The sequence below is a fragment of the Mobula birostris genome, chromosome 11 (assembly GCF_030028105.1).
Source record: "Mobula birostris isolate sMobBir1 chromosome 11, sMobBir1.hap1, whole genome shotgun sequence".
Classification (NCBI taxonomy): Eukaryota; Metazoa; Chordata; class Chondrichthyes; order Myliobatiformes; family Myliobatidae; genus Mobula; species Mobula birostris.
In genome coordinates, this window is record NC_092380.1 from 60,536,463 (window position 1) to 60,561,505 (window position 25,043).

General features: G+C 40.4%; 1 protein-coding gene across 2 annotated transcripts in view; it reads left to right on the forward strand.

The window, feature by feature from the left end:
- cars1 (cysteinyl-tRNA synthetase 1) overlaps nucleotides 1-25,043 on the forward strand; it is a 71,894-nt gene that overhangs the window by 15,052 nt on the left and 31,799 nt on the right. For both annotated transcript variants that reach the window (XM_072272299.1, XM_072272297.1), the window contains 9 exons: nucleotides 2,707-2,798; nucleotides 4,970-5,058; nucleotides 5,735-5,831; nucleotides 11,440-11,538; nucleotides 12,722-12,871; nucleotides 14,558-14,698; nucleotides 17,956-18,044; nucleotides 19,522-19,643; nucleotides 21,766-21,878. In XM_072272299.1, coding sequence (XP_072128400.1) covers nucleotides 2,707-2,798; nucleotides 4,970-5,058; nucleotides 5,735-5,831; nucleotides 11,440-11,538; nucleotides 12,722-12,871; nucleotides 14,558-14,698; nucleotides 17,956-18,044; nucleotides 19,522-19,643; nucleotides 21,766-21,878 — 992 coding nt within the window. The remainder of the gene's footprint in view (nucleotides 1-2,706; nucleotides 2,799-4,969; nucleotides 5,059-5,734; nucleotides 5,832-11,439; nucleotides 11,539-12,721; nucleotides 12,872-14,557; nucleotides 14,699-17,955; nucleotides 18,045-19,521; nucleotides 19,644-21,765; nucleotides 21,879-25,043) is intronic.

Genomic DNA, 25,043 nt, shown 5'->3' on the forward strand with positions numbered 1-25,043 from the left:
CCTGCACAGTGGACTGTGGAATGGAAGTCCACAGAGTTTCCACACTCTGGCTAAAGACATTGTTCACATCTCTGAATGTCCCCCTATTCTGAGGCTGTGCCCTCTGGCCCTAGACTTCCCCACTAAAGGAAACACCTGCTCCACATCGACTCTATCTAGGCCTTACAATCAGTGAGATCACCCTCCCCATCCCCATGCTTCTGAACTCCGGCAAGTACAGGCTGAGAGCCATCAAATGCTTCTCCTGTGTTAACCCATTCATTCCTGGGATCATTCTCGTGGACCTCCTGTGGACCCGCTCCAATTCAAGCACACCTTTTCTTAGGTAAGTGGCCTGGAACTGCTCCCAATACTCCCAAGTGTGGTCTGAGCAATGTCTTGTAATGCCTTAGCATTACATCCTTGCTTTTGTATTCTAGTCCTTTCAAAATGAAGGTGATACATTGCTTTTGCCTTCCTTAACACTGACTCAACCTGTAAGTTGACCTTTAAGAAATCCTACACAAGAACTCCCAAGTACCTTTGTACCTCTGGTTTTTGAATTGTCTCCTCACTTGGAAAATAGTCCAAGCCTTTATTCCTTCTAAAAGTTAGAAGTAGCATTTGTTATCAGGGTACACGCATGTCACCACATACAACCCGAGGATTCTTTTTCTGCGGGCAAACTTACAGTTGCTGTTCTACAGATTTGCTAAATTCTGTCAATGGGCATGACCGTGCTCTTCCCTACACCATGTTCCATCTGCCACTTCATCCATCTCCCAATCTCCAGACACCTGCTTCCTCCACACTACCTTCTCCTCCACCTACCTTTGTATCATCTACAGACTTGGCCGCAAAGACATCAATTCCTTCATCCAAATCACTGACGTACAACGTGAAAAGAAGCAGTCCCAACAGTAAACCCTGCAGAACACCTTTAGTCACTGGCAGCCAACCGGAAAACAGTTGATCACTGCTACCGTAAACACGAGGAATTCTGCAGATGCTGGAAATTCAAGCAACACACATCAAAGTTGCTGGTGAACACAGCAGGCCAGGTAGCATCTCTAGGAAGAGGTACAGTTGACGTTTCAGGCCGAGGCCCTTCGTCAGGAGATGCTGCCTGGCCTGCTGCGTTCACCAGCAACTTTGATGTGTGTTGCTGATCACTGCTACCTAAGAGTTCCTTTTCCTTAAGCTCCCTAATCACGTTGCTTATGTGAGGTGTTCAATGTGGCAGATAGGTGAAATTTTCCAAATAAAATAAATTTGGCTTCAGTTACATCACTTACAGAAAGGCACTTTGTTTTCAGCTATTTGGAAAACTGCAAAAGGCACATGAAAATAGAAAACTGAATTAAATTTAGTTCAAAATTGCGCAACGTTCTCCAGTTGATCAAGATTAAAATGCTTCGTCCACTGCTTAATGTGTTGTTGCATAATTCTCTTCCCTGCAATCCTGAATCCACTGATCTATTGGCACAGTTCCCTTGCAAGCAATTATTTCTGGGCACCCTACTTCAGTACCTGTGGTTCATGAAAGAACTTGACGGAAGCTTGACGGTTAGGGGATCACTTTACAGGTCTAGCGCCCACCGCTTGGGGTTCAATTCCCACCACTGGCCTGTAAGGAATTTGTACATTCTCCCTGTGACTTTGTGGGTTTCCTCCGCATACTCCAGATTGCTCCCACGTCCCAGAGACATATGCATGCATTGTTGGTGCTGGAAGCATGGCTACGCTTGTGGGCGGCTCCCTAGCACGTCCTCGGACTATGTCGGTAACTGATGCGAAACAATGCATTTCATTATGTTTCAATGTGTTGATGTTCATGTGACTAACAAAGCTAATCCTTAACACAGGTCTCCGCATTTGAACAACATCTGCTGCTCTTCTAGGAATTTGATGGTAGAGTAGCAGTTAGGGCGTTGCTTTACAGTGCCTGTGATCACCGATTGGCATTCAATTCCCGCTGCTGTCCGTAAGGAGTTTGTATGTTCTCCCTGGCTGAAACCAGTGGATAGAGAATAGAGGCAGGAATGCCACAAACTGCCTCCATGTCTCAAAATCGACACCTGAAGTCCTCAATGAGTAAATCAGAGATCAGGTTATTCGTTATGGATCAGAGATTCAGCAGAGGATTTGCTTTATTCTACCTAGTTAAATTCTGTTTTTGGGTATACATTATCCCCCCCAAGTCACTGTGGTATCCTGCAAATATGCAGAGGCACCAGTTGTTTGCAGTATTCATTATGCAAACTCTTAATTGAAACATTTACAATTTGGTCTTCCTCCTGTGAAATGCAATTGATGGCCGGATTGTCTTTAAAATGTCATTGGTACTAGTTTGCCAATAAACAGAAAAGTACTTTTACATGCGTGTTTTAAAAAGACTTCTGTTGGTCACCATCCCTTTCAACTGATGGAAATGACTTGAGCTTTTCTGTACCTTAATTTCTTCAAATTTGAGCTTATTTGTCAAACATTGTATTGTTCTACTCTTACAATTTCTCATCCTTGTCTATGAGGAACTTTCTGACCACCCACAGACTTCATTCCTGCAAGCAATTGCTGAAGAATTAGACCAGATGTTGCCAACCTGGGATCCATGGCATAATAAAGGTTGGGAACAACTAAACTCGAGTCTGGTCCATGCTAGTACGGTCACATTGATGACTGAGCACCATGGTGTGGAAGATTTGACTTGTGGCTATTCTTTTCCAGCTAAAGAGAAGAGAATCCAACCACCTTGGTCGCCGCCAACGGAAGTAAAACAGCCTGAGCTCCGGCTGTACAACAGTTTGACACGTAACAAGGTCAGTATCGCTTAAGAGTAGAGTAGTATTGTAGGAAAAAACAATATAAAGTTCTGGTGAAGAGCTTTAAAACAATTTGTCATGCAGTAACATCCATCTCATTCCTGTTGGTTTGCATGCCCTGAAATGAGGTAGTACTGGACCTGTGCAATCCATTAACTACTTCGTCTACTCATGAATAATGTTTGCCTCTGCTTAATTCTGTAGCAGATATCAACGACAGTCTGCGTTAATGAAGCCCAGTAGATATTTTAATCAAGCAATCTGCGCTAATGCTATCCAGCAGTGTGTCTCATTGAAGTATAATTATGACTGAGGAGTATGTGAGAAAAATACCACTTTTATAGAGTGTATTAACATTGTACAAAAAATTATAAAGATTAATATGTGTAGCGCAGGCAGCCCACGCATTACAGAAGAGGGATCCTTATTTTCTTATGGTTATCTTTCATTTATTTCCAGCTACAATAACATTGTTTTTATTGTCTTTTTGCAACTGTATGTAGCAATCAGTGAATGAAAATTGCTTAATAAATTAAAAATAAACAGCACATTCAAATTTTGGTGGAACCAGCATCCTAATACAGTTGAAGCAGTTCCAGTGAAGACTGAAAGCTGTCTTGTGACTGAAGAACATTGAAGGTTTACAGTAAAAATAATTCACAAGGTGTCTTATCCTAGTAACTTCCTCTACAGGGTCGTTATTGTGACATGGTTTTAAGCGATCTTGTTCACCCTCTTCCTGAAGATGCTGTTCCATTAGGCCACAGCAGAATTACACAGCAATAGGTCCTTATGCAAGTTACTATTTTTCACCTGTTTAGTGTCAAAATTGATATGCATGTGAGTTCTTGCAACTGTAATCAAATTTTTTGAGGAATAGATGAATGAGGGCTAACGAGCAAATCTGACTCCATTTTCATTTCTGCTTTTCAATCTCCAAACCTGAGGAAATCTCAGGCCTATAATCCAAAAGGCTCAGAACTGCACTATGTCACTTGGTCTTTGGGAAACAGTAATAAGATTTTTTTGTTTTAACTCCCACCTTCAGCAAACAGCTGGTTTTCTAAATCCAATTATTATTTTTCCAATATTAATAATAGCGCTCTGCTTATTGTTAAAAGCATGGATTAAACATACTGCAAACATGCTGAGATGAACATTCATACAAGGCTTTTTATACTCATTGTCAGTTGCTCACTGTCTAGGACATTCTGTGTAGTTTACTGTGACCCAATAATAAAAAAAAAGATGAATACAATTGAAAGGAATTCTTACTCTTGGCTGTTTTAAGAATGATTACTATTTTAGTTTGCTTTTTAACTTGTTCCAAAACTGAGCCTCTACCATTAGGGTATTTAATGTCCAACGGCTGTTGTCCTGACAGTATTGAGAGTCAACCATATGGGTTTTTTTTTTCCAGGTGGTGACACCCTGTTCCTGTTACTTTTTGGAAAGAAATTAATGGAATTGCATTTCTTGTAATAGTACTCCAAAGTCCTGCCTCCTTTCAATACAAGTTTCTGGTTCCACTCCACACCTTGTAAGACTTATTACACTCAACACTACTTGATAAGCGTGGTTACTAGGTTACTCTGAGCATTCGGTTTGCAAGTGTGATCCAAGAATCAATTGCCCTTTATTACCAGTTTCTATAAATGATACAAATACATGTTACTTGTGGACTTTGTGCATATCAGTGGATGGATGTAAATTGTTTCAAGGCAGTGTTCATCACTGCAGATGTGACGTATGTAGAGTACTTGATGCTGACTGAGATTATACCATATACTGTAACACTCCAGCCACTGAAATCAGAATTAAGTTTGTTAGCACTGGAAGCCCTTGATTAATAGGTACTGTTGCTCAGTTTTGGAAACACACATGCTCCTAGCTGAAAGCTAAATGTGTTGTTGAAGATTTTCGACCACTGGGCTTTTCCTGTTCCTTTCTTCCCAGTGTCTCCTTGTTTCTTTTCGCTCTTTGCCCTGCTAGCTCCTCCCCCCCGTTCTAGGCAAAAAGGCATATTACACAATGTTCTGAGTCTCACTTCACGTATTTTAGTCACAAGATAGGAAACTTTTTTTAATGGCGTTGCTGAGTATGTGGGAACTTGATTTTGTTCTTGATATTTTTGGTCTAAATCAGCCGTGTGTGTTTTTTTTCCCCAGGAGATCTTCCGTCCTCAGAATGGAAAGAAGGTGTTATGGTATTGTTGTGGCCCCACTGTTTATGATGCTTCCCACATGGGACATGCAAGGTAACCTGCTATGTAATTTATTACCGTGCTTCCTCTGGAAACTTTTCAGTTAAACTTTATCCCTGAATAAATCCTTGATAAATCTTCCATGTATATGCAAATAGAATGCACATTTGAACAGCTGGTACTGTAAAATACAAACGTGTATGGAGAGATGCCACTCAAAGCAAAAAAAAATTCAATATTGCCTTTTTTTTTCTAATAATTCTGGAGAGCAATCTGAGTGGCAGAATTTCATTTTTATGTCATCAGACAACATTGAAAGCTTGGTGTCACCAGCATGGTGCATTGTGATCTGTTGGTCATTTTATAAGATGTCCAATGGTAAATGCTTGGCCTAACAGGCCTCAGACCTGAAATAATAAAAATCGTGTTTAATTACTGTGACCTTGCTAATTTCACTGATTTTTTTTTTGATATCATCAGACATGGTAATGCAAAGTTAGGCAGAGATTTTGCTCTGGTTTGTTCTCTGATAATTGTGATTCCAAGCCTTTAAAAAGAAGCGTGATTGTGATTTCTGCTATGGACAAGCAGTATTTTAAGAAAATTGACAACCATCTGTGATTCTTTAGTGTATTACTTCACCTAAGCTTGTTGCAAATTTCCTAGTCCATGCAATGTGTGCCACTAGTGTAGACAGTAATGCAATAACTTAAATTATTCCTTTTCTCAGGTCCTATATCTCCTTTGACATCCTCCGAAGGATTCTAATGAACTATTTCCAATATGATGTATTTTACTGTATGAATATCACTGATGTGGATGACAAGGTAAGGCCATGTCATCATCACACATTGTTAAAAAGCAGACAATAACTAAATCTTTCTTTACATTTCATCAATGACTGGGGTTTTATAATTGGGTTCTGCCTCAACCATCTTACTCTAGTCCAATTCTCCTCTCCACTCTGGTAACAAAATGCAGGGCTGTCTTAGCTCAGGTCTGCCAGCACTAGCTGTATATATTAAATTTGTACAATACATTCCCACTCAAAGTATCTTAAATATTAAAAATCGAGAATTAAAAGGGCATGTAGTATACTTGATTAATTACTTTCATGCAATGTATTGATTCATGAAATCTGATCTCCAAAGCACAAAGAAAAATCCTTAAGTACATTTAAAATTTAGTTATTGCAATGAACCATTGGTTCATTATAATCCTGCAGTTCATATGATTTATGGACAATCATGCAAGATATACTTTTATACTTGTAGTTTGCAAAATCAAGTTGGGCGATTGGAATTGAAACTGATCTAACCTTGTTGCATTGGAGAAAGTGGTCATGTTCCTTCAAACTTTTAGTGAGAAAAGGGAGCTGAAGGTTTGGAGATAAGGCATTAGAACAAATTGCAGGTTTCCTGTTACCCAAGGTTGAAAATCTGCCAGTCTGATTGGCAATCAGTAACCTGTGCACATTAGCAGTTCTGTATCAACAGCAATCTAACAGAGCTTGAGGAACAACAGCATCTGATGTAGTTCCAAATGCAGGAGTGACAGTTCATGAAATATCACTCTTGCCTTCAGAAGGTGGGCTCTTTGAGATCCACAGTTGTGTATAATTTTAGTCTGGGATTTTTTTTTTTTTTTTTAAAAACTGGTTTAATGTTAACCACATTGATAGTGTCAGTTTTCCAAGTGTTGCTTTGAGATGCATGCACAATGAATTTAAACCTGTGGGTGAACATTCTTTAATCCAGTGGTCCCCAACCACCAGGCCGCAAAGCACGTGCTACCGGGCCGCATGGAAACAATGAGTCAGCTGCACCTTTCCTCATTCCCTGTCACGCACTGTTGAACTTGAACTTAGCGTTGCCAACTGTCCCGTATTTGCCGGGACATCCCATATATTGGGCTAAATTGGTTTGTCCCATACAGGACCGCCCTTGTCCCGTATTTCCCCCCGCTAAGGTAGAGCGTTCCTATGAAACGTTTCGTGCCGAAGTGGCGTGAAGCAATTACCATTAATTTATATGGGAAAAATTTTTGAGCATTCCCAGACCTAAAAAATAACCTACCAAGTCATACCAAATAACATATAAAACCTAAAATAACACTAACATATATTAAAAGCAGGAATGATATGATAAATACACAGCCTATATAAAGTAGAAATAATGTATGTACAGTGCAGTCGGGAAGATTAAGCCAAAACCAATTTCTGGGGGAAAAGAATCGGCACGTACATGCATACGCACGTCACGCATACGCACACAGGTGCCCGTGCAAAGCTTTATGGTCATGGTAGTCTTTCTCGGAGTAAACACAAGTGTCCCGTATTTGACTGCTACTTTTGTCCCTTATTTGGGAGTGACAAAGTTGGCAACCCTAACTGTAAAGGACATTATTGAGGTGAGTTTGACCCTACTTGAACACCCACCACCCCCACCCCCCCCCCACCCCAACCAGTCGACCAGTCCGCAAGAATGTTGTCAATATTAAACCAGTCCGCGGTGCAAAAAAGGTTGGGGATCTCTGCTTTAATTTTACAAATTAAATTGCCAGTGTCCATCCATTTACAGTGGATTTCAGTTAATTGGGACACATTAGGACCAGTACATTTTGGCCAAATTAAGTGAATGCCCCAATTAGCCAAAATTTCATGGATAAAGTTTAAGAGGGTATGTTTGTTTTTAAAAAAAAAACACTACCGTTTAACTAAGAAATTGTGTATTTAAATGAAATACAGAAAAAGTGAGAACACTACCAATATTACCGCAGTACTATATATTGTTTATTAGTTCCTAATAGTTATAGACAGAGGAATTCATCCAGTGTAAACTGCCATGTATGGGGTATCCCGGGAGACCTGGCACTGCTAGTGAAGGGGCTTGTTGTGTCCATTCAGGGACAGCTCATTCACCTTTTGGAGCCCACCAGAAATTCAGTTCTCACCTGTGACTTTAAGTAGCTGTATGTATGCAGCAGTGGCCACTCCCCCATACCCCACTTCGACAGGCAGGCTAAACCCAGGTGAGAGTAGCCAGTGTGCTACGTGCCTCGTACCCTGGTGAAATAGGGACATGCCTATCCTAGCATGTGAAGTCAGCTCCAGCGTACTGAATGAGATCAACGGTGAGATCCAATGGTCAAGAAGGTGTTCTACAATGTCAGTGAGAGTGAAGGGCATGACAAGGCACATGGTTATCTACTGTAACTGAGGAAGACACCAGATTGTGATGACTGCTCATACCACTGGAATGGAACTTCTGAGGCCAAGAGAGTGGTATTGTCCCATTGAACATCTTTTCCACTTTGAAAACTCTCTTGAACAAGTTTTACTGTCATCATCAGATACAACAGACAACCACCACATTGCCATGTTCTTTTAATTGACCAAATGAACAAAACTAGTGCAGATAATAGACTGCCTTCATACAATGCTTTCGATAATTGCATCCTCCCAATCTTCATTTTCATTGTAACATTTAAGATGATTTTCGATACCTTATTTATTTGTAGTTCCTGACTTGAAGTAGTGAAACAATTTCATTTTCACTCAATGGTGTTTCGGGCATCTCAAAAGCCTGAGTGCTTGAAATCACAGTGAGCAAAACAATTCTAAATTGGCTTGCTGCTTATTTCTCACCAACTATCAGTGATCAAAATTGTTGACCTTTGAACACAAACACATGCAACTGATGCCCTTCACTCTAAGCATGGTGTAGTGCCTTAAAGCCACAAAAACTCAGGTGACTGATACTAGTTAGAAACTGTTCAGCAACAATTAGCTTTTGTTCTCAGTTATCCCAAATAAGCAGCTGCCCTGATTAACCGATGGACCATTTAACCGGAATCCACTGTATTTAAAACACTTGTCAGAGTGAGAATCCAGTGAATATATTCATGATCCATTTGTTAATGGCAGTGTGTTTCAATAATGTTTGTGTTCATGCATCACTGAGATAGCAATTTGTGTACAGTTCTAAAGGCTAAACCAAAATTTGCAAGATTATCCACAAGCATGAACAATTTTACTCACCACAACTCTGAACTGACTCCAGTTCCAGTTTAAATTGTCATTCAACCATGCATGAATACCCATGAATCCTAAACTAAACTGCAATACTCCGGAGCCAAGCTGCAAAACGCAGTGCCAACAGTCATACACAGCACAAGGCACATAGAGCACATATAAGATGGCAGTAAAATACCGTCACACAAAAAAAATCCAAGTCCCGAGTCCATGAATGGTGCAGCAGTCTGCAGTCAGTGCAATGCAGCTTGTCTTCTGCTGAGTGAACACTGGGTGGCAGCACCAACTCTGCATGAGCACCACTCCACACCAACTCTGGCCCTCTGGAGCACCTGATTCTGATACCTCCCCTGGGCTGCTGCAAATGAGCAACACTGGGGATTGAAGCCTAGTCCTAGCTACGAGACCATGTAGCTCCCACATCTGACCATGCCGTTTGCCAATAAACCAATGAATGAACTGGACTTGCAGCATTCCACACCACCATTGTCCGAAGGGATCTTGCGATTGCAAGAAAAGTGATTAGGACAATCACTGGCACACCATCTTCACATACCAACGACTGTCCGTCACAATCAGTATCACGGTCTGCACCAAATCCAGCTCCGTCAGTTTCACCGCCATCAAGGAATTCGCTGATGGGGTAGGCCTACAGTTAATGTCTATCAGGGTCTTGGGATCATAAAAAATACATTTTTTTAAAAAAAAGCCTATCCATATAGAAGTCACTGCATCTGAGTGTGCTGCCATTTACTGGAAGTAAGCTGCCTCTACCACAACCCCCTGGGCAAGGTGTTGTACAACCTACAGATTCACTTTCAAGGGCTCTTCACAACATGTATTTTCAGTATTTTTTTTAATTACGTAATTTGTCTTTTGCACATTGGTCAGTCTTTGTTCATTTATAATTTTTTGCAAATTCTATTATATTTTATTTTTCTTAAGTGCCTGCAAGAAAATGAATGTCAAGGTAGTATATAACATGTGCATGTATACTGTACATAGTGTACTGTATATACAGTGTATATATGCACACATTTTGATAATAAATTTACTTTAATCAATGAGCCAAAAGTTGCAAGATTCCATGAAGGTCAGATAAATCTCTCTTCCACTTTCTTCACATTTTACTTCCTTTCAAATATATACCCAACTATTACAGCTAATGTAATGTGAGTAAAGGGTGGCAGACAATGTTCCCTCTAATTTGTAATGACCAGTGTTTGCGGAAAATCTTGTGCTGTGCAACTTTTTGCCCAGTGACGACAACATGTGCATTCTGAATAACTTCTTCAATAAAAACAGTATAAATAAGCCAGTTCTAAACTCTGCAGAGAAATCATCACAAACTCCACATTGTCAACACTGTCCGCATCAGAAACCTGAAAAGAAAATGTGATTATGTATGATCGTGAAATATACTTATGCCAACGAGATAGAGGGTGATCCAATCACAAACAATGGAAAATCTGCAGATGTTGGAAATCCAAGCAACACGCACAAAATGCTGGAGGAACTCAACAGTCCAGGTAGTATCTATGGAAAAGAGTACAGTCGACACTTCAGGCCAAGACGCTTTGGCAGGGCTGCCTGAAACATTGTTTGTACTTTTTTTTTTTTCCATAGATGCTGCCTGGCCTGCTGAGTTCCTCCGGCATTTTGTGTGTGTCGCGAGGTAGAGGTTGACAACCTTTTGTGCGCATTTTAACTTCCTTTGTGCACTAGTAGCAAAGCACGTGTGCGTGCACACCTTGGAAGGAACATTGATGGTGGGGTGGAGATAAGTCTCTACCAAAGGAAGAGGAAGGCACTCCTTCCCCCCACTAGCCTGCAGGTGGCCCTTGGGCAAGGTGTAGCACCTGCTTAGGCCCCCCAATCAGGGTCACATGGAGCCATGGGAGCAGGTGGTGACTGGTCGGATGAGCAGCTGGTGCATATCACAAGTCCTGGTTATGCGACCACTGACGCCATGCAGACAATCCCTGAAGAGTATTGATAATGGCTGGGGTTACCTGTCTTGTAAAGACACTGCCTAGAAGAAAGCTATGGCACACCATTTCTGTGGGGGGGGGGGGAATTAACAAGAACAATCATGGTCATGTTTATGATCAATCTTGGCAATTTTTTCCCCATAGAAATGGTTTGCCATTGCTGCCTTCTAGGCAGTGTCCTTACAAGACAGGTGATCCCAGCCATGGAAAGACCATGATCACCTACATCGTGCAACACACACATAATGAACGAATGGAATGTAATGAAGTGGCTTAAAAGATTCTTTTGAGTATCAGAGTTGTAACAATACAACAAATAATTGTTTGGTTTTTCCATGGTAAATGAGTGTATGCTGTGCTATATTAAATAACACTGCTTATTCTAATGTGACCTCTGTAACATTTGCATAGATTATAAAACGAGCCCGGCAGAATTACCTATTTGATCAGTACGTGGAGAAAAATGTGGAACCTACACAGCTTCTACAAGATGTCAAAACTTCACTGAAGGTAAAGTGATGGAATATGGAAGTTGCCTCTTAACTCCTCATCTGAAACATAGTTTTTACTACAGGTTGTTGCTTTATTTGTATGCACTTCGTGGTCTATGTGGAAGGGATTAAAAGTACACATGTACAGATTCTCCCATTGTAACTATTGTTAATATAAACTAAGATAAACGATTGAGGCAACATAAAGCTGATCCTCAGTGTCCTCTAAGTGTCAGATAGTAGGAAGATGCTGTCTACCATTTTCCCTCTCAACCCAATCCTTTCATTATTGCTATGTGCCAACTGGATTTAGTCTGGAGATGATTGCTTGAAAGGAAAGGAAGATCTAATGACAAATGTTGAAATTGTATAAGGCATTGGTAAGGCCATATCTGGAGTATTGTGTACAGTTCTGGTCACCAAATTATAGGAAAGATGTCAGTAAAATTGAGAGAGTACAGAGGAGGTTTACTAAAATGTTGCCTGGGTTTTATCTCCTAAGTTACAAGAAAGGTCGAACAAGTTAGGTCTTTATTCTTTGGAGTGTAGAAGGTTGAGGGGGGACTTGATAGAGGTGTTTAAGATTGAGGGGGATTGATAGAGTTGACATGGTTAGACTTTTTCCATTGGGAGTGGGGAAGATTTAAACAGGACATGGGTTGAGAATTAGAGGACAGAAGTTTAGGGGTAACATGAGGGGGAACTTCTTTACTCAGAGTGGTAGCTGTGTAGAATGAGCTTCCAGCAAAAGTGGTTGAGGCAGGTTCTATGTCATCGTTTAAAGTTAAATTGGATAGATATATGGACAGGAAAGGAATGGAGGGTTATGGGCTGAGTGCAGGTAGGTGGGACTAGGATAGGGTAAGGGTTCAGCACAGACTGGAAGGGCTGAGATGGCCTGTTTCTGGGCTGTAATTGTTATATGGTTATATATGGTGAAAAGAAATTGTGTTCTTATTTGCCTTTCAATATCCGATGTATGTTTTATACTTTGGCAAGTATATAGTATTCTATAGTTCCCTGAGTTTGCATAATTTGATAGATCAGAAATGAATTGTTTATTTTCTCTTCTGTTGACTTATAGAAACATTTAAAATTGGTAATTTCCTATAACTTTATTGACATAGTAGAACATAGAATGTCATTAGAATACTATTATAATATTCTTTTATGAATTGTTTTTATCTTCATTTGTCTCTTAGCCTTTTACTGTGAAATTCAATGAAACTACAGATCCAGACAAGAAACAGATGCTGGAGAAGATAAATAGTGCAGTTTTGTCATCTGTTAAATTATTGGAGGAATCAATGGAACAGGCAATTCCAAATGAGGAGCTTGACAAGCAAGCCCAGGTATGACTCAACCAAGCCGATGGCTTGCCAGTTACTTTGACTGGGATCTAAGAGGACTTGAGTAGAGTTGTAAGTTCTTACTGCTGTGGGGGGGGGGGGGGGGGTCACCTCATTCCCCCTCTGGTATTAATCTATCATTCAACTTTCACCCATTAGGGTGGGGTAAAACTGGGTTAAGGCTCATAAAACAGTATAACACATTTCTTCAATAATCTGTTATGCTTGCATATACAAAATAAACACTCCTCTGCTATGCCCTTGAATTCACATTTCCTTTAACTGTAAATAATCTTCGTAGGTACTGTTATCTCTTAATTCTAGTTAATTTTTGAACACCACTCACCTTAGCAGATGCTGTTGCTATGTTTACAGATGATAATTTCTATCCACAATTACCTTTCAATTTGCTGGTGTTTTCCCCAAGTGTTCCATATTTTCAATAAATATATCACACTTAATAAATTGGTTGATATAATGAAGTCATTATTGTCATTATTGAAAAGTCATTCCACTGTTCAACCACTATCTCAGCAAAATGTTTTGAAATGTTCGGTATTGAGTTATACAGCACAGAAACAGGCCCTTTTTATTTTATTGAGAGATGCAATGTGGAATCAGCCCTTCCAGCCCTTAGGACTGTGAAACCAGCAACCCACAGATTTTTTTATTTATTTATTAAACCCTAGCCTAATCACGGGACAATTTACAATGACCGATTAACCCAACTGTTGTGTCTTTGGACTGTGGGAGGGAACTGGAGCACCTGGAAGATACCCATGCATTCCATGGGGAGGATGTGCAATCTCCTTGCAGAGGATGCTGGGATTGAACTCTGACCTCCAATGCCTCGAGCTGTAGTAGAGTTGCACTAACCACTGCACTACCGTGGCACCCTTTGGCCCAGATCCTCCATGCTGACCAAGATGCCAGTCTTTTCTGATCTTATTTTCTCACATTTCGCCTATTTCTGTCTATTCCTGTTTGTATACCTATCCAAACGTTTCTTATGAACACCTTTATTGCACCTACCTTTACTAACTCCTCTGGCAGCTTGATGTGTATAGCCACTGCCCTCGAGATCCCTCCCACTCAGATCTCCATTAAGCATTTTCCTTCTCACATTAAAACTGTCTTCTAGTTTTACACTCCCCTACATTCTTTGACTACCTATGCTAAACAGGTGTGAGATCACCCCTCAGCCTCTTGCGCTCGAGCAATCCTATCCAATCTCTCCTTGCAATTAAAGCGCTCCATATCGGGCAACATCCTGGTGAATCTCTTCTGCATTCTTATTCGTGCTCAGTCACTGCACTGTCTTTTCAATGGTGTAGTGACTGAAACTGCACGCAACATTAGCCCAGCCGGTTCCTTGAGTGTTATGCTGTATGTACAGTACTTCGCACTGTTTGGATGTATTTGACAAATTTTCATAAACTGCATTTAAACACGTGTTTCTATTACGGCGAAGGTCCACAGCATATAAACATGTGCCAAAAGAATAGGAGGGTACAGGTGGATAACTAAATGGTACAAATGTTTAAAAGCTGCATTCTACAAATTAGTAAGTAGGCAGCTGTTGATCCTAGGAGTTCATGGGTTTGTGCCTCTGGTGGACTGTCTTCTCCAAGGCTTGAATACGATACTAATTTTATCTAATGGGCCATTTACAATTCTTGTTATTAATAGGCCTTATTGGTTGAAGCAAAGGATATAATATCTGATTGGTTGGATGCTCAGTTTGGAAGTCAAGTGACTGATAACTCCATCTTTACGAAGCTTCCTAAGTACTGGGAAGGAGAATATCACAAAGATATGGATGCACTCAACGTAAGTTTTCGTAGCAATGTTTGCTGCAGTTTATTTAACACATTAAGATAATGTTGTTAATCCCAACAACCATGGTGCATTCGGAACAATTATTGTACAATTGAGAATCCTCTCAGCACCATGATATAATGGGGCAAGTTGCATACATCTGATGCCCTGATCACAAAATAGCAGGGATGTAATGGTCGGGTTTTAAAAGGCTTTGGTCAGACCACACTGGGAGTATTGTGAGCAGATTTGGGCTCCTTATCAGAGGCAGAAGTGCTAGCATTGGGAAGGTCCAGAGGAGGTTCACAGGAATGAGTCCAGGAATGAGAGAGTTAATGTATGTGGAGCATTTGGTGGCTCGGGGCCTGTAATCACTGGAGTTTAGAAGAAATGGGGGCGGGGGGGGGAGCATGTTGAGAGGCCTAGATAGAATAGGCGTGGAGAGGCTTCCAATAGTGGAGGAGTCCAGGACCTGAGGACACACCTCAGAATAGAAGAACAGATGAGGAATTTCTTTAACCAGAGGGTGGTGGATCTGTGCAATTCATTGCCACAGACGGCAATGGAGCCAAGACATTGGGGATATAAAAAGCGGAGGTTGATAAATTGATTATTAAGGTTGCAGGAGAATGGAAATGAGAGGAATAATGAATCAGCTATGATTGACTGGCAGAGCAGATTCGATGGGCCAAATGGATTATTTCTGCTCCAATGTCTTATTCAATGCCTAGTTATAGGTCACAAACAAACCAGTGCCATTATACAATAGGCAAATAACAAATAATCCAGTACTGTGGTAAAATGAGCAGATGGATGAAGGGGAACTAGTGGATGTACACTCCCAAGGTTTCCAGAAAGTATTTGATTGTGCTGTTTCAAAATGTCCATGGTGTAGAAGTTAACGTTGATCGATCATTGATTGGCAGGCTGACAAGAAACAGAATGGGTATGAATGAGACTACTTTCTGGTTGGCATGATGTAGTGAATGGTGTGTCACCCGAGTTGTTGCTCAATTTTTTTTTTAAATTGCTCCTCCATTTTTTTCCCCACATTTTTACAATATATTGAAATTGGGTAATGGATCATGTGTAATGAGCCCACAAAAATGTATAGCTGGATTAACTGAGTGGGCAAAGATCTGGAGCATTGACATAAATGGTAAGAAATTACAGGGTGTATTGCAGAATGATCCCGGTATCCCAGTGCATAATTCACCAAACGTTAGTATACAGGTGTAGGAAGTAACTGGGAAAACCGCCATAATTATTAATTCACAAACGAGAAAATCCTGCAGATGCTGGAAGTCTGAGCAACACACACAAAATGCTGGAGGAACTCAGCAGGCCAGGCAGCATCTATGGGGGGAAAAGAAACAAGTACAGTCGACGTTTCGGGCTGAGACCCTTCGGCAGAACTGTTACTTGTTTATTATAAGATGAATTGAATACAAATCTACACGGTATGCTCCAACTACATAGGGCACTGAGACCACGTCTGCAGAACCATATACTGTAATGGTCTCCTATGTAAAGAAGCATGATATTGGGTACTAAAGTGTAAAGATGGAGGATTTGATGAAAAATTGTAATTCTGAGTAGCCTTGATAGCAGAGATGTTTAGTAGGTGAGCAAGTCTAGGATTGGATTCACTGCATAATAATGAAAGGTGTAAGATGCAAAGGTACAAAACTGGGGGGAAATAAAGAACCCAGATGTCCCACTGTGAAGGAATGGACTGAGGAAATGATTAAGATTTCATCATATGAACACGTTGGGAAGAATTAACAGTGAGGGGAAAGCACAAGACGCGTGGGATCAATTTTGGTTGTATGTTAATTTAAACTTAAATTAGATCTTTTCTGTCTAAGTTTTATTTGCTTTCCTGTCATGGGATGGCTGTGTAAATATGCTGTACTGTATCTGCTCTGTGATCTGCTGTGCTGCTTTGTAAAATAAGAATAAATAATTTAAATTATAAAAAAAGGCGTAAGATAAAATCACTTAAGATAAAAGGTAAGGCTCATTTTTCCTGAGTTGGAAGTCTTTGGAACTCATTAGGTGCTTTGAATTTTATATATATATGGCACAGACAGGTAGTCTTTTGATAAGTAAAGAAAGGTTGCCGTACACTTGGTGACCACTTTATTAGCTACCTCCTTTACCTTGTGCATTCAGATGCTTTTCTGCACACCACCATTGAAATGCGTGGTTATTTGAGTTACTGTCACTTTCCTGCCAGCTTGAACTAGTCTGGCCATTCTCCTCTGATCTCTCTCACTGATGAGGCATTTTTACCCACAGAACTGCCATTCACTGGATGTTTTGTTTTTTGTACCATTCTCTGTAGACTCTAGAGACTGTTGTGCATGAAAATCCCAGGAGATCAGCAGTTTCTGAAATACTCAAACTACCCAGCTGGCACCAACAATCATTCCACATTCAAAGTCAATTAGATCACATTTCTTCCCCATTCTGATGTTTGGTCTGAACAACAACGGAACATCTTGACCATGTCTCCATGCTGTTGTGCATTGAGCTGCTGCCAGATGATTGGCTGATTAGATATTTGTATTAGCAAGCAGTGCACCTGTAAAGTGCCACTGAGTGTAAGTATGCAGGAAAGTGGAGTTGAGTCATAGTCAGATCAGCAGATAGCTTAATAAATAGCAGTTCAGGCTCGAAGCCAAGTTGCTCCTCCTTGCTCCTAATTCATAGGTTCATTCAATAAATGCAGTACCACAGCAGGCAGTTCATAACACATTTAGTGAACTGCTATAACAGGACTCAGTGTCTCTGTTCTGTGATTTAGTGGTCAACTTACAAACAAAGCAGTGTCCTAAGAGAAAAATAATTTACTCTTTGCAGTCCATTCCACTAATAATATTTGAGTTGAGCAACATAAGTTACTGTTGCAAATTTCACATTTAAAAGTAATACATTTGCAGATAAATTAAACAAGTTGGAAGTACAAGCCTGTTATATGAAAAACAGTAATTAATACGATGATGCTTTTCCAGTTTGAAATGCTATTAAGTCTTTCACTGGTATAAAAAATTGTGAAACCAATAAAACAGATGAAATACATAAGTGCCTCCTAGGGAGAGAATCTATTGTGCAATTCTTTTGTATATTATTCTGAAAGATCATGAGACCACTGCAGCAATGTGTGAGAGCTGCGCTGCTATTTTTAAGTATAGTCTATTTTTTTCTCCATGGTGTGTTTTAAAACTTTTCTGAATACAGCATGTTCTAAATGTGTTTTTCTACAGGTTCTGCCTCCCGATGTTTTAACTCGAGTGAGTGAGTATATTCCAGAGATTGTACAATTCGTCCAGAAAGTGGTAGATAATCACTATGGGTAAGTGTTTGTTTCTGTGGAAGGTTGTTCTAACAGAATAGTTTTTGTTTTAATGGGATTAAATGTGGAACTATTGTAGTGAAGATATAACCAGAGAATAACTGTAACCTTTTGGATTGCATACTTCATCTGATTCATAATGAATTCCAATTGCAATTTTACATGAGCAAGATGATTGAGGAACCAGATCAGGGAGGCAGATTAAGCAAATGTAAAGGACTGGAGCTTGCCAGCATGGAGTTACTTGCAGATACTGCTGACATTTAATTCAATTATCGACCTTAACCTTTCTACACTTGTGAGCAACATGGCCTTGCATATAGTGGGATCACATCAGCACAATGCCTCTACCATTCAGAAATGCATTAACAATCAGTTACTAGTTAATACAAAACTATTAAAAGCACTTTTGAACAGTAAGGAAAACTCAAGTTGATTCAGAAAGCTGTTCCTCACAGCCATTCTTCTCCATACAAAAAAATGGGCTAGATGACCTGTGTGGGTAGAGCAGTGGGATTTGCGATATGCTCATGCTCTACATGGAGTGCAACATCAAAGCACAATCATACTGAAACCTATTTTAACATGGTAGATAAGGAAACTGTTTCTCCTGGCTGGGATGTCCAAAATCAGTTATTGTCTCCAGATAAGCAGTCAGCCATTTAGGGTAGAGATGAAAAGAAATGTCTTCTCTTGGAGAGCAGTGAATCCTTGGCTCAATGCTGAGTGCATTCAAGACTGAAAAATACTGTATAAATATATAAATTTTTAGATGTCAACAAAATAAAATGTGGGTCAATTCAGGAAAGTGGCACTGATCAATGATGATCTCACTGAATGATGGAGCAGGCATAAGGGGATGGAAGAGACTGGAGTTGGGATCTTCAGTTTCAGAGATCAATGAACTTCTGGGAACTAGATTCATATTTAAAGTTGATGGAAGCAGAAAAGATGATTTCAGAGGTACCACCCTGGAGGAACAATTTGCTCTTGAATATCTAAGATGATTTGTAAACAATGGAATTTGCTCCGGGGGGGGGGGGGATTTTCCCCAAAGTTGAAAATTTTTTTTTTAAAAATGGACTGATTTGTTAGAGACCTGAACTGGCTTGTGAAATAATAATGCTAGATTGAACAAATGGTTCTGGTTATGGACAAAAGAATTTGTGTGTGATATTTGAATGCAGACATGAAGACAAAATATCAGCATAGAATAGAAAGTATGTTTGACTGGATTACACTGGGGAAATTTGTTAATAAATCTTGGGAGAGCTTGATCTTGGAGAGTCCTGATGCAGAGTTTTAACTTAACGTCGACAGTCTCTTTTCTTCCATGGATGCCACATAACCTGCTGAGTTCCTCCAGCACATTTGTTGCTCCAGATTCCTGCATCTGCCGTCTATTGTATCTCCATTATTTTTGGGAGGTAGCTTGTGGTTTATATTCAGTAAATGTCTCTTGGTTATATCCCACCAGGTATGTCTCCAATGGTTCTGTGTACTTTGACACAGTGAAATTTGACGGTAGTGAAAAGCATTCGTATGCCAAACTGGTGCCTGAGGCAGTTGGAGACCAGCAAGCACTACATGAAGGAGAAGGTAAGAATTCAAGCAGCAAGTACATCTGTATATGTTTGCGCACGTGTGTATGTGTGCGTACAATCCCTTTGAGGAAAAAGGGTAAGTTTACAGGTTCCCTGGGAGGGCTCACATTGCATAGCTTACACGCGCTCAACAGGAGGACAAGTTGAACCGTCGATGGTCTCTTGTATCTAGTAGAAATAGTGGAGCTGTGGCTGCGTGGCTCCAGCGATCCAAGTTTATCCTGACCTCAGGTGCTGCCTTTGTGGAGAGCTTGCACATTCTCACTGTGACTTGGGTAGGTTTCCTTGCCTATATGCTGTGGCTACTATAAGTTGCTACTAGGGTAGAGAAGATATTACACGGTAAGTGAATCGGGGAGAGTGAATGGCCATGTGGAGAAATGGAGCACAAGGAAGTAAGTGAGGGAGTGCTCTAGGAGCCTGCATAAACTTGCTGGGAAAACTGACTCCTTTAACATCATAAGAAAATGGAAGATAATAGTTGGGCAAACAACAGGAATTCTGCAGATGCTGGAAATTCAAGCAACACACATCAAAGTTGCTGGTGAACGCAGCAGGCCAGGCAGCATCTGTAGGAAGAGGTGCAGTCGACGTTTCAGGCCGAGACCCTTGGTCAGGACTAACAGAAGGAAGAGTGAGTAAGGGATTTGAAAGTTGGAGGGGGAGGGGGAGATCCAAAATGATAGGAGAAGACAGGAGGGGGAGGGATAGAGCCAAGAGCTGGACAGGTGATAAGCAAAAGGGGATACGAGAGGATCATGGGACAGGAGGTCTGGGAAGAAAGACAAGGTGGGGAGGGGGGGAGACCCAGAGGATGAGCAAGAGGTATATTCAGAGGGACAGAGGGAGAAAAAAGAGAGTGAGAGAAAGAATGTGTGCATAAAAATAAGTAACAGATGGGGTACGAGGGGGAGGTGGGGCCTTAGCGGAAGTTAGAGAAGTCGATGTTCATGCCATCAGGTTGGAGGCTACCCAGACGGAATATAAGGTGTTATTCCTCCAACCTGAGTGTGGCTTCATCTTTACAGTAGAGGAGGCCGTGGATAGATATGTCAGAATGGGAATGGGGTGTGGAATTAAAATCTGTGGCCACTGGGAGATCCTGCTTTCTCTGGCGGACAGAGCGTAGATGTTCAGCAAAGCGGTCTCCCAGTCTGCGTCGGGTCTCGCCAATATATAAAAGGCCACATCGGGAGCACCGGATGCAGTATATCACCCCAGTCGACTCACAGGTGAAGTGTTGCCTCACCTGGAAGGACTGTTTGGGGCCCTGAATGGTGGTAAGGGAGGAAGTATAAGGGCATGTGTAGCACTTGTTCCGCTTACACGGATAGGTGCCAGGAGGGAGATCAGTGGGGAGGGATGGGGGGGGACGAATGGACAAGGGAGTTGCAGGGATCGCAATAGAGGATGGACATGCTAGGCTTGTACCTGTTAGAGTTTAGAAGATTAAGAGGGGATTTTTTTAAGATATAAAATCTTGGGGCAAACTTGGAGGGTGGATGCAGAAGAATCTAGAAATGTGCTTAGAATAGGAAATGTAGTCTAATTTCTGTTACTTTTGAAGGTCGTTTCAGTTCTCTTCCTCAAAGGGTTGTGAAAGCAGTCTTTGAGAATGTTTAAGGGAAGAGTCCAAATCAAATTTCTTATCACTGACATATAGGGTGTCATGAAATTTGCTTTATTTTTTGTGGCGGTGGTACTGTGCAAGATGTAAAAAATTACTATGAGTTACAATAAATAGTGCATAATCAGAATAGTGAGGTATTGGACAAATATTGTCTTAGCAAAGAGTTGAACAGATTGTGGATACGGGAGCACAGTGAGATGTATGTAGTCACAATTCCGATATGATAAATGGCGTTAGTGTAGAATGGTCCATCACATCCATGTGGAATTTTTCCCAAAGGCCTTTTTCTGTGCTGTATAATTCAATGGCTGTATGAGATCAACCTATATTTCATGACATGTTGGATCATGCTTATGAGGCCACGTGATGACCTCTTGATTCTAATTTACATGTGACAGGGAGACTACATAATGCAAAAGAAATCATTAATTTCAATTTCATGGATATGGGAAAAATGTTCTTAAATTTATTTATTTATTTTTTTTAGGTGATCTGAGTATTTCGGCTGAGCGGCTTAGTGAGAAGCGTTCTCCCAATGACTTTGCACTGTGGAAGGCCTCAAAGCCTGGAGAACCATCCTGGGATTCACCCTGGGGAAAGGTAAGAACTACGTCCTACATCTGTCGTAGATCATACATATGGTTAAGCTGGAGCTGAGGCTAAGCATGCTTTTGAATGTAGGTCGTTTAATGAAGGAATTGAAACTGGTAGAGAACAATTCAGTGTCGATTTCAGTCTAACTGCAGACAGGCACAGGTCTGTCATCAGCTCCTTGAAATGTAATATTAACCGTTCCACGCCTCAACTTTTTGGGTGTGGTTATGCAGTGTAGCATCGATGTTGTAACAATGCAGCACAGGAAGTCATTCACAGTTCTGTCCTCTTCAGCAACCCCTTTAGCATTAAATATTTTCCCTTCAGTTATTTATCCTCATTATTGACTGTTACTAATCATTATTTTTCCACTTGTGAAAGGAACATATTCTTGGAAAATGTCTGTAAATTGTAAAAGCTGGCCAAAAAATATTATGTGCTTTTTGATACGATTTGTTCCTATGGCAGAGTGTTTTGCTATTTGTTACAGCAAAACTAGGTTCAGAAGTTGAAGATACCAACTTCAAAGTGTCAATTGTAGTGAAAATTCCATCAATTAAGCATTCTTAAACTGAGGAATACCCATGTTGACTCAGCTTGTACAACTGCTGAAGCATTGTGTTGAGAAATAACAATTCCTGCTGTCTTTTCTGGTATCAACTTTTTTTCTACTGGAAGTTTTTCAAACCCTTGTGATACTGAATACTGTAATCTTTGTAATAAAAACATTAATTTTCCAGTTTATCCATAAGACCCACATCCATACTTGCATCATGTGCTTACTTTCTGTACTTCAATATCCTTCTGAATTGTGATGCTTCAAAGAGAATGCAGTTTTCTCCTGAGACCCAATGGGAAATTAATAATTCTGCTTAATTTCCTTGCTTTTGTACTCTTACTTCTGTTAATCCAAAAATCCTTTTAATTTTCCAATAGACTTTTAAACTTGTTTTGCCACTTTTAAAGAGGTTTTTTATATGGTATGTGCAGGCCTTTTTGTTAGCACACCACTGTTGTAATACGTGTTTTTTTGAGTTACTGTTGCATTCCTCTAGCTGTTCTCTTCTGATCTCTCCCATCAACAAGTTGCTTTTACACCATTCTCTGTAAACTCCAGAGACTGTTGTGCATGAAAATCCCAGGAGATCAGCAGTTTCTGAGATACTCAAACCACCCCATCTGACACCAACAATTATTTAACTTTCCACTTGGATCGCATTTCTTCCCCACTCTGTTGTATAGTCTGAACAATGACTGAATCTTCTGACCATGTCTGCATGCCTTTGTGCATTGAGTTGCTGCCAGGTGATTGGCTGATTAGATATTTACATTAATGAGCAGGTGTTCCTAATAAAGCTGCCACTGATTGTTTGCCACTTATTACTGGTATTCAGCAAGAGTCATATTTCCATTCTGATTTTTTGTTCAGATGAAGGATCATTGACCTTAAATGGTACCTCTTTCCTGATATCACCCGATGTGCTAATTATGTACAGCTTTTTCAGGCTTAATTTCATAGTTTCATGGGCTTTTCCTTTGTTTGCAACTGCATTTTCTAAAACCTTGTCAAAAACAAAATAATATCAATTGCACTACGCTCATCAGCATTCACTCTTTTTCAAAGAATCCTATTAAATTAGTTGAACACAATTTATCTTAATATTGATTTTCATTCATTAACCTGGAACATTCAAAGCGCTGACTATTATTGACTCAAATAAAATGGCATCATCATATCAGAGAATGTGTCCTGGGACCAGCACTTAAGCGTCAAACAAAGTAAAGTAAAGCTTATTATCAGAGTGTATATATTCCATCACATACAACCCTGCAATTCTTTTTCTATGAGCATACTTAGCAAATCTATAGAACAGTAACTGTAAACAGGATCAATAGACAGCAAACTGTGGAAATGCAGATATAAGTAAATATCAATAAATAACGAGCATGAAATAACAAGATGAGAGTCCTTAAATGAGTGTAGTTAACCCCTTTTGTTCAAGATCCTGATGGTTGAGGGGTAGTAACTGTTCTTGAACCTGATGGTGAGAGTCCTGAGGTACTTGTACCTTCCACCTGAAAGTAGCAGTGAGAAAATAGCACAGCTTGGCTGGTGAGGATTTGTGGACGCTGCTTTTCTACGGCAATGTTTCTTGTAGATGTCCTCAATGGTTGGGAGGATTTTACCCGTGATGTACTGGGCTGAATCCACTCCCTTTTGTAGGATTTTTCACTTAAAAGCATTGATGTACCCATACCCGGCTGTAATGCAGCCAGTTAATACACTTTCCACTACACATCTGTAGAGGTTTGTCAAGGTTTTTGATCACGTGGTGAATCTCCACAGACTCCTGAGGAAGTAGAGATGCTGTTGAGCTTTCTTTGCAATTATATTTATATGATGGATCCTGGACAGATCCTCTGAGATAGTGACACACAGGAATTTAAAGTTACTGATCCTTCCCATCACTAGTCTTCCAATGATTACTGGCTCATGGACCTCTGGTTTCCTTCTCCTGAAGTCTACAATCAGTTCCTTGGTCTTATTGACATTGAGTGAGAGATCATCACACAGAAAGTACACCACCACCTCTAATTTCTTAAGTTTGCATTGATTTGGCAAGTCACCAAAATCTTTGACACCTCTATGTATGCACAGTGGAGAGTATCCTAACTTGTTGCGTCATGGACTGGTATGGTCACTAATGCCCTGCAACAGGAAAGGTCGTGGAAAGTGGTGGATACAGCCAGTCCATCATAGGCAAAGCCTTCCCCACCATTGAGTACACTTACATGCAGCGCTGCTTCAAGAAAGCAACATCTATCATTAAAGACCCCCTACCACCTAGGCCATGCCCCCTTCTCATTAGTACCATCGGACAGGAGGTACAGGAGCCTTTGGCCCCACACCATCAGATTCAGGAACAGTTGTCTTTTTGCAATTGGTGTTTCAGTCTTTATGTATAGTTTCTTAAAATTCTATTTTTCCCTCCTGTAAGTGCCTGCAACAAAATGAACCTCAGGGAAGTGTATGGTAACACAAGTACTTTGATTTATATATTTATATATATATATATATATAAAAAAAAAAAAAATTCAGTTTGAACTTTGAAACAATTGACTCTCATTTGGTGTGTGTTGCTCAAATTTCCAGCATTTGCAAAATCTCCG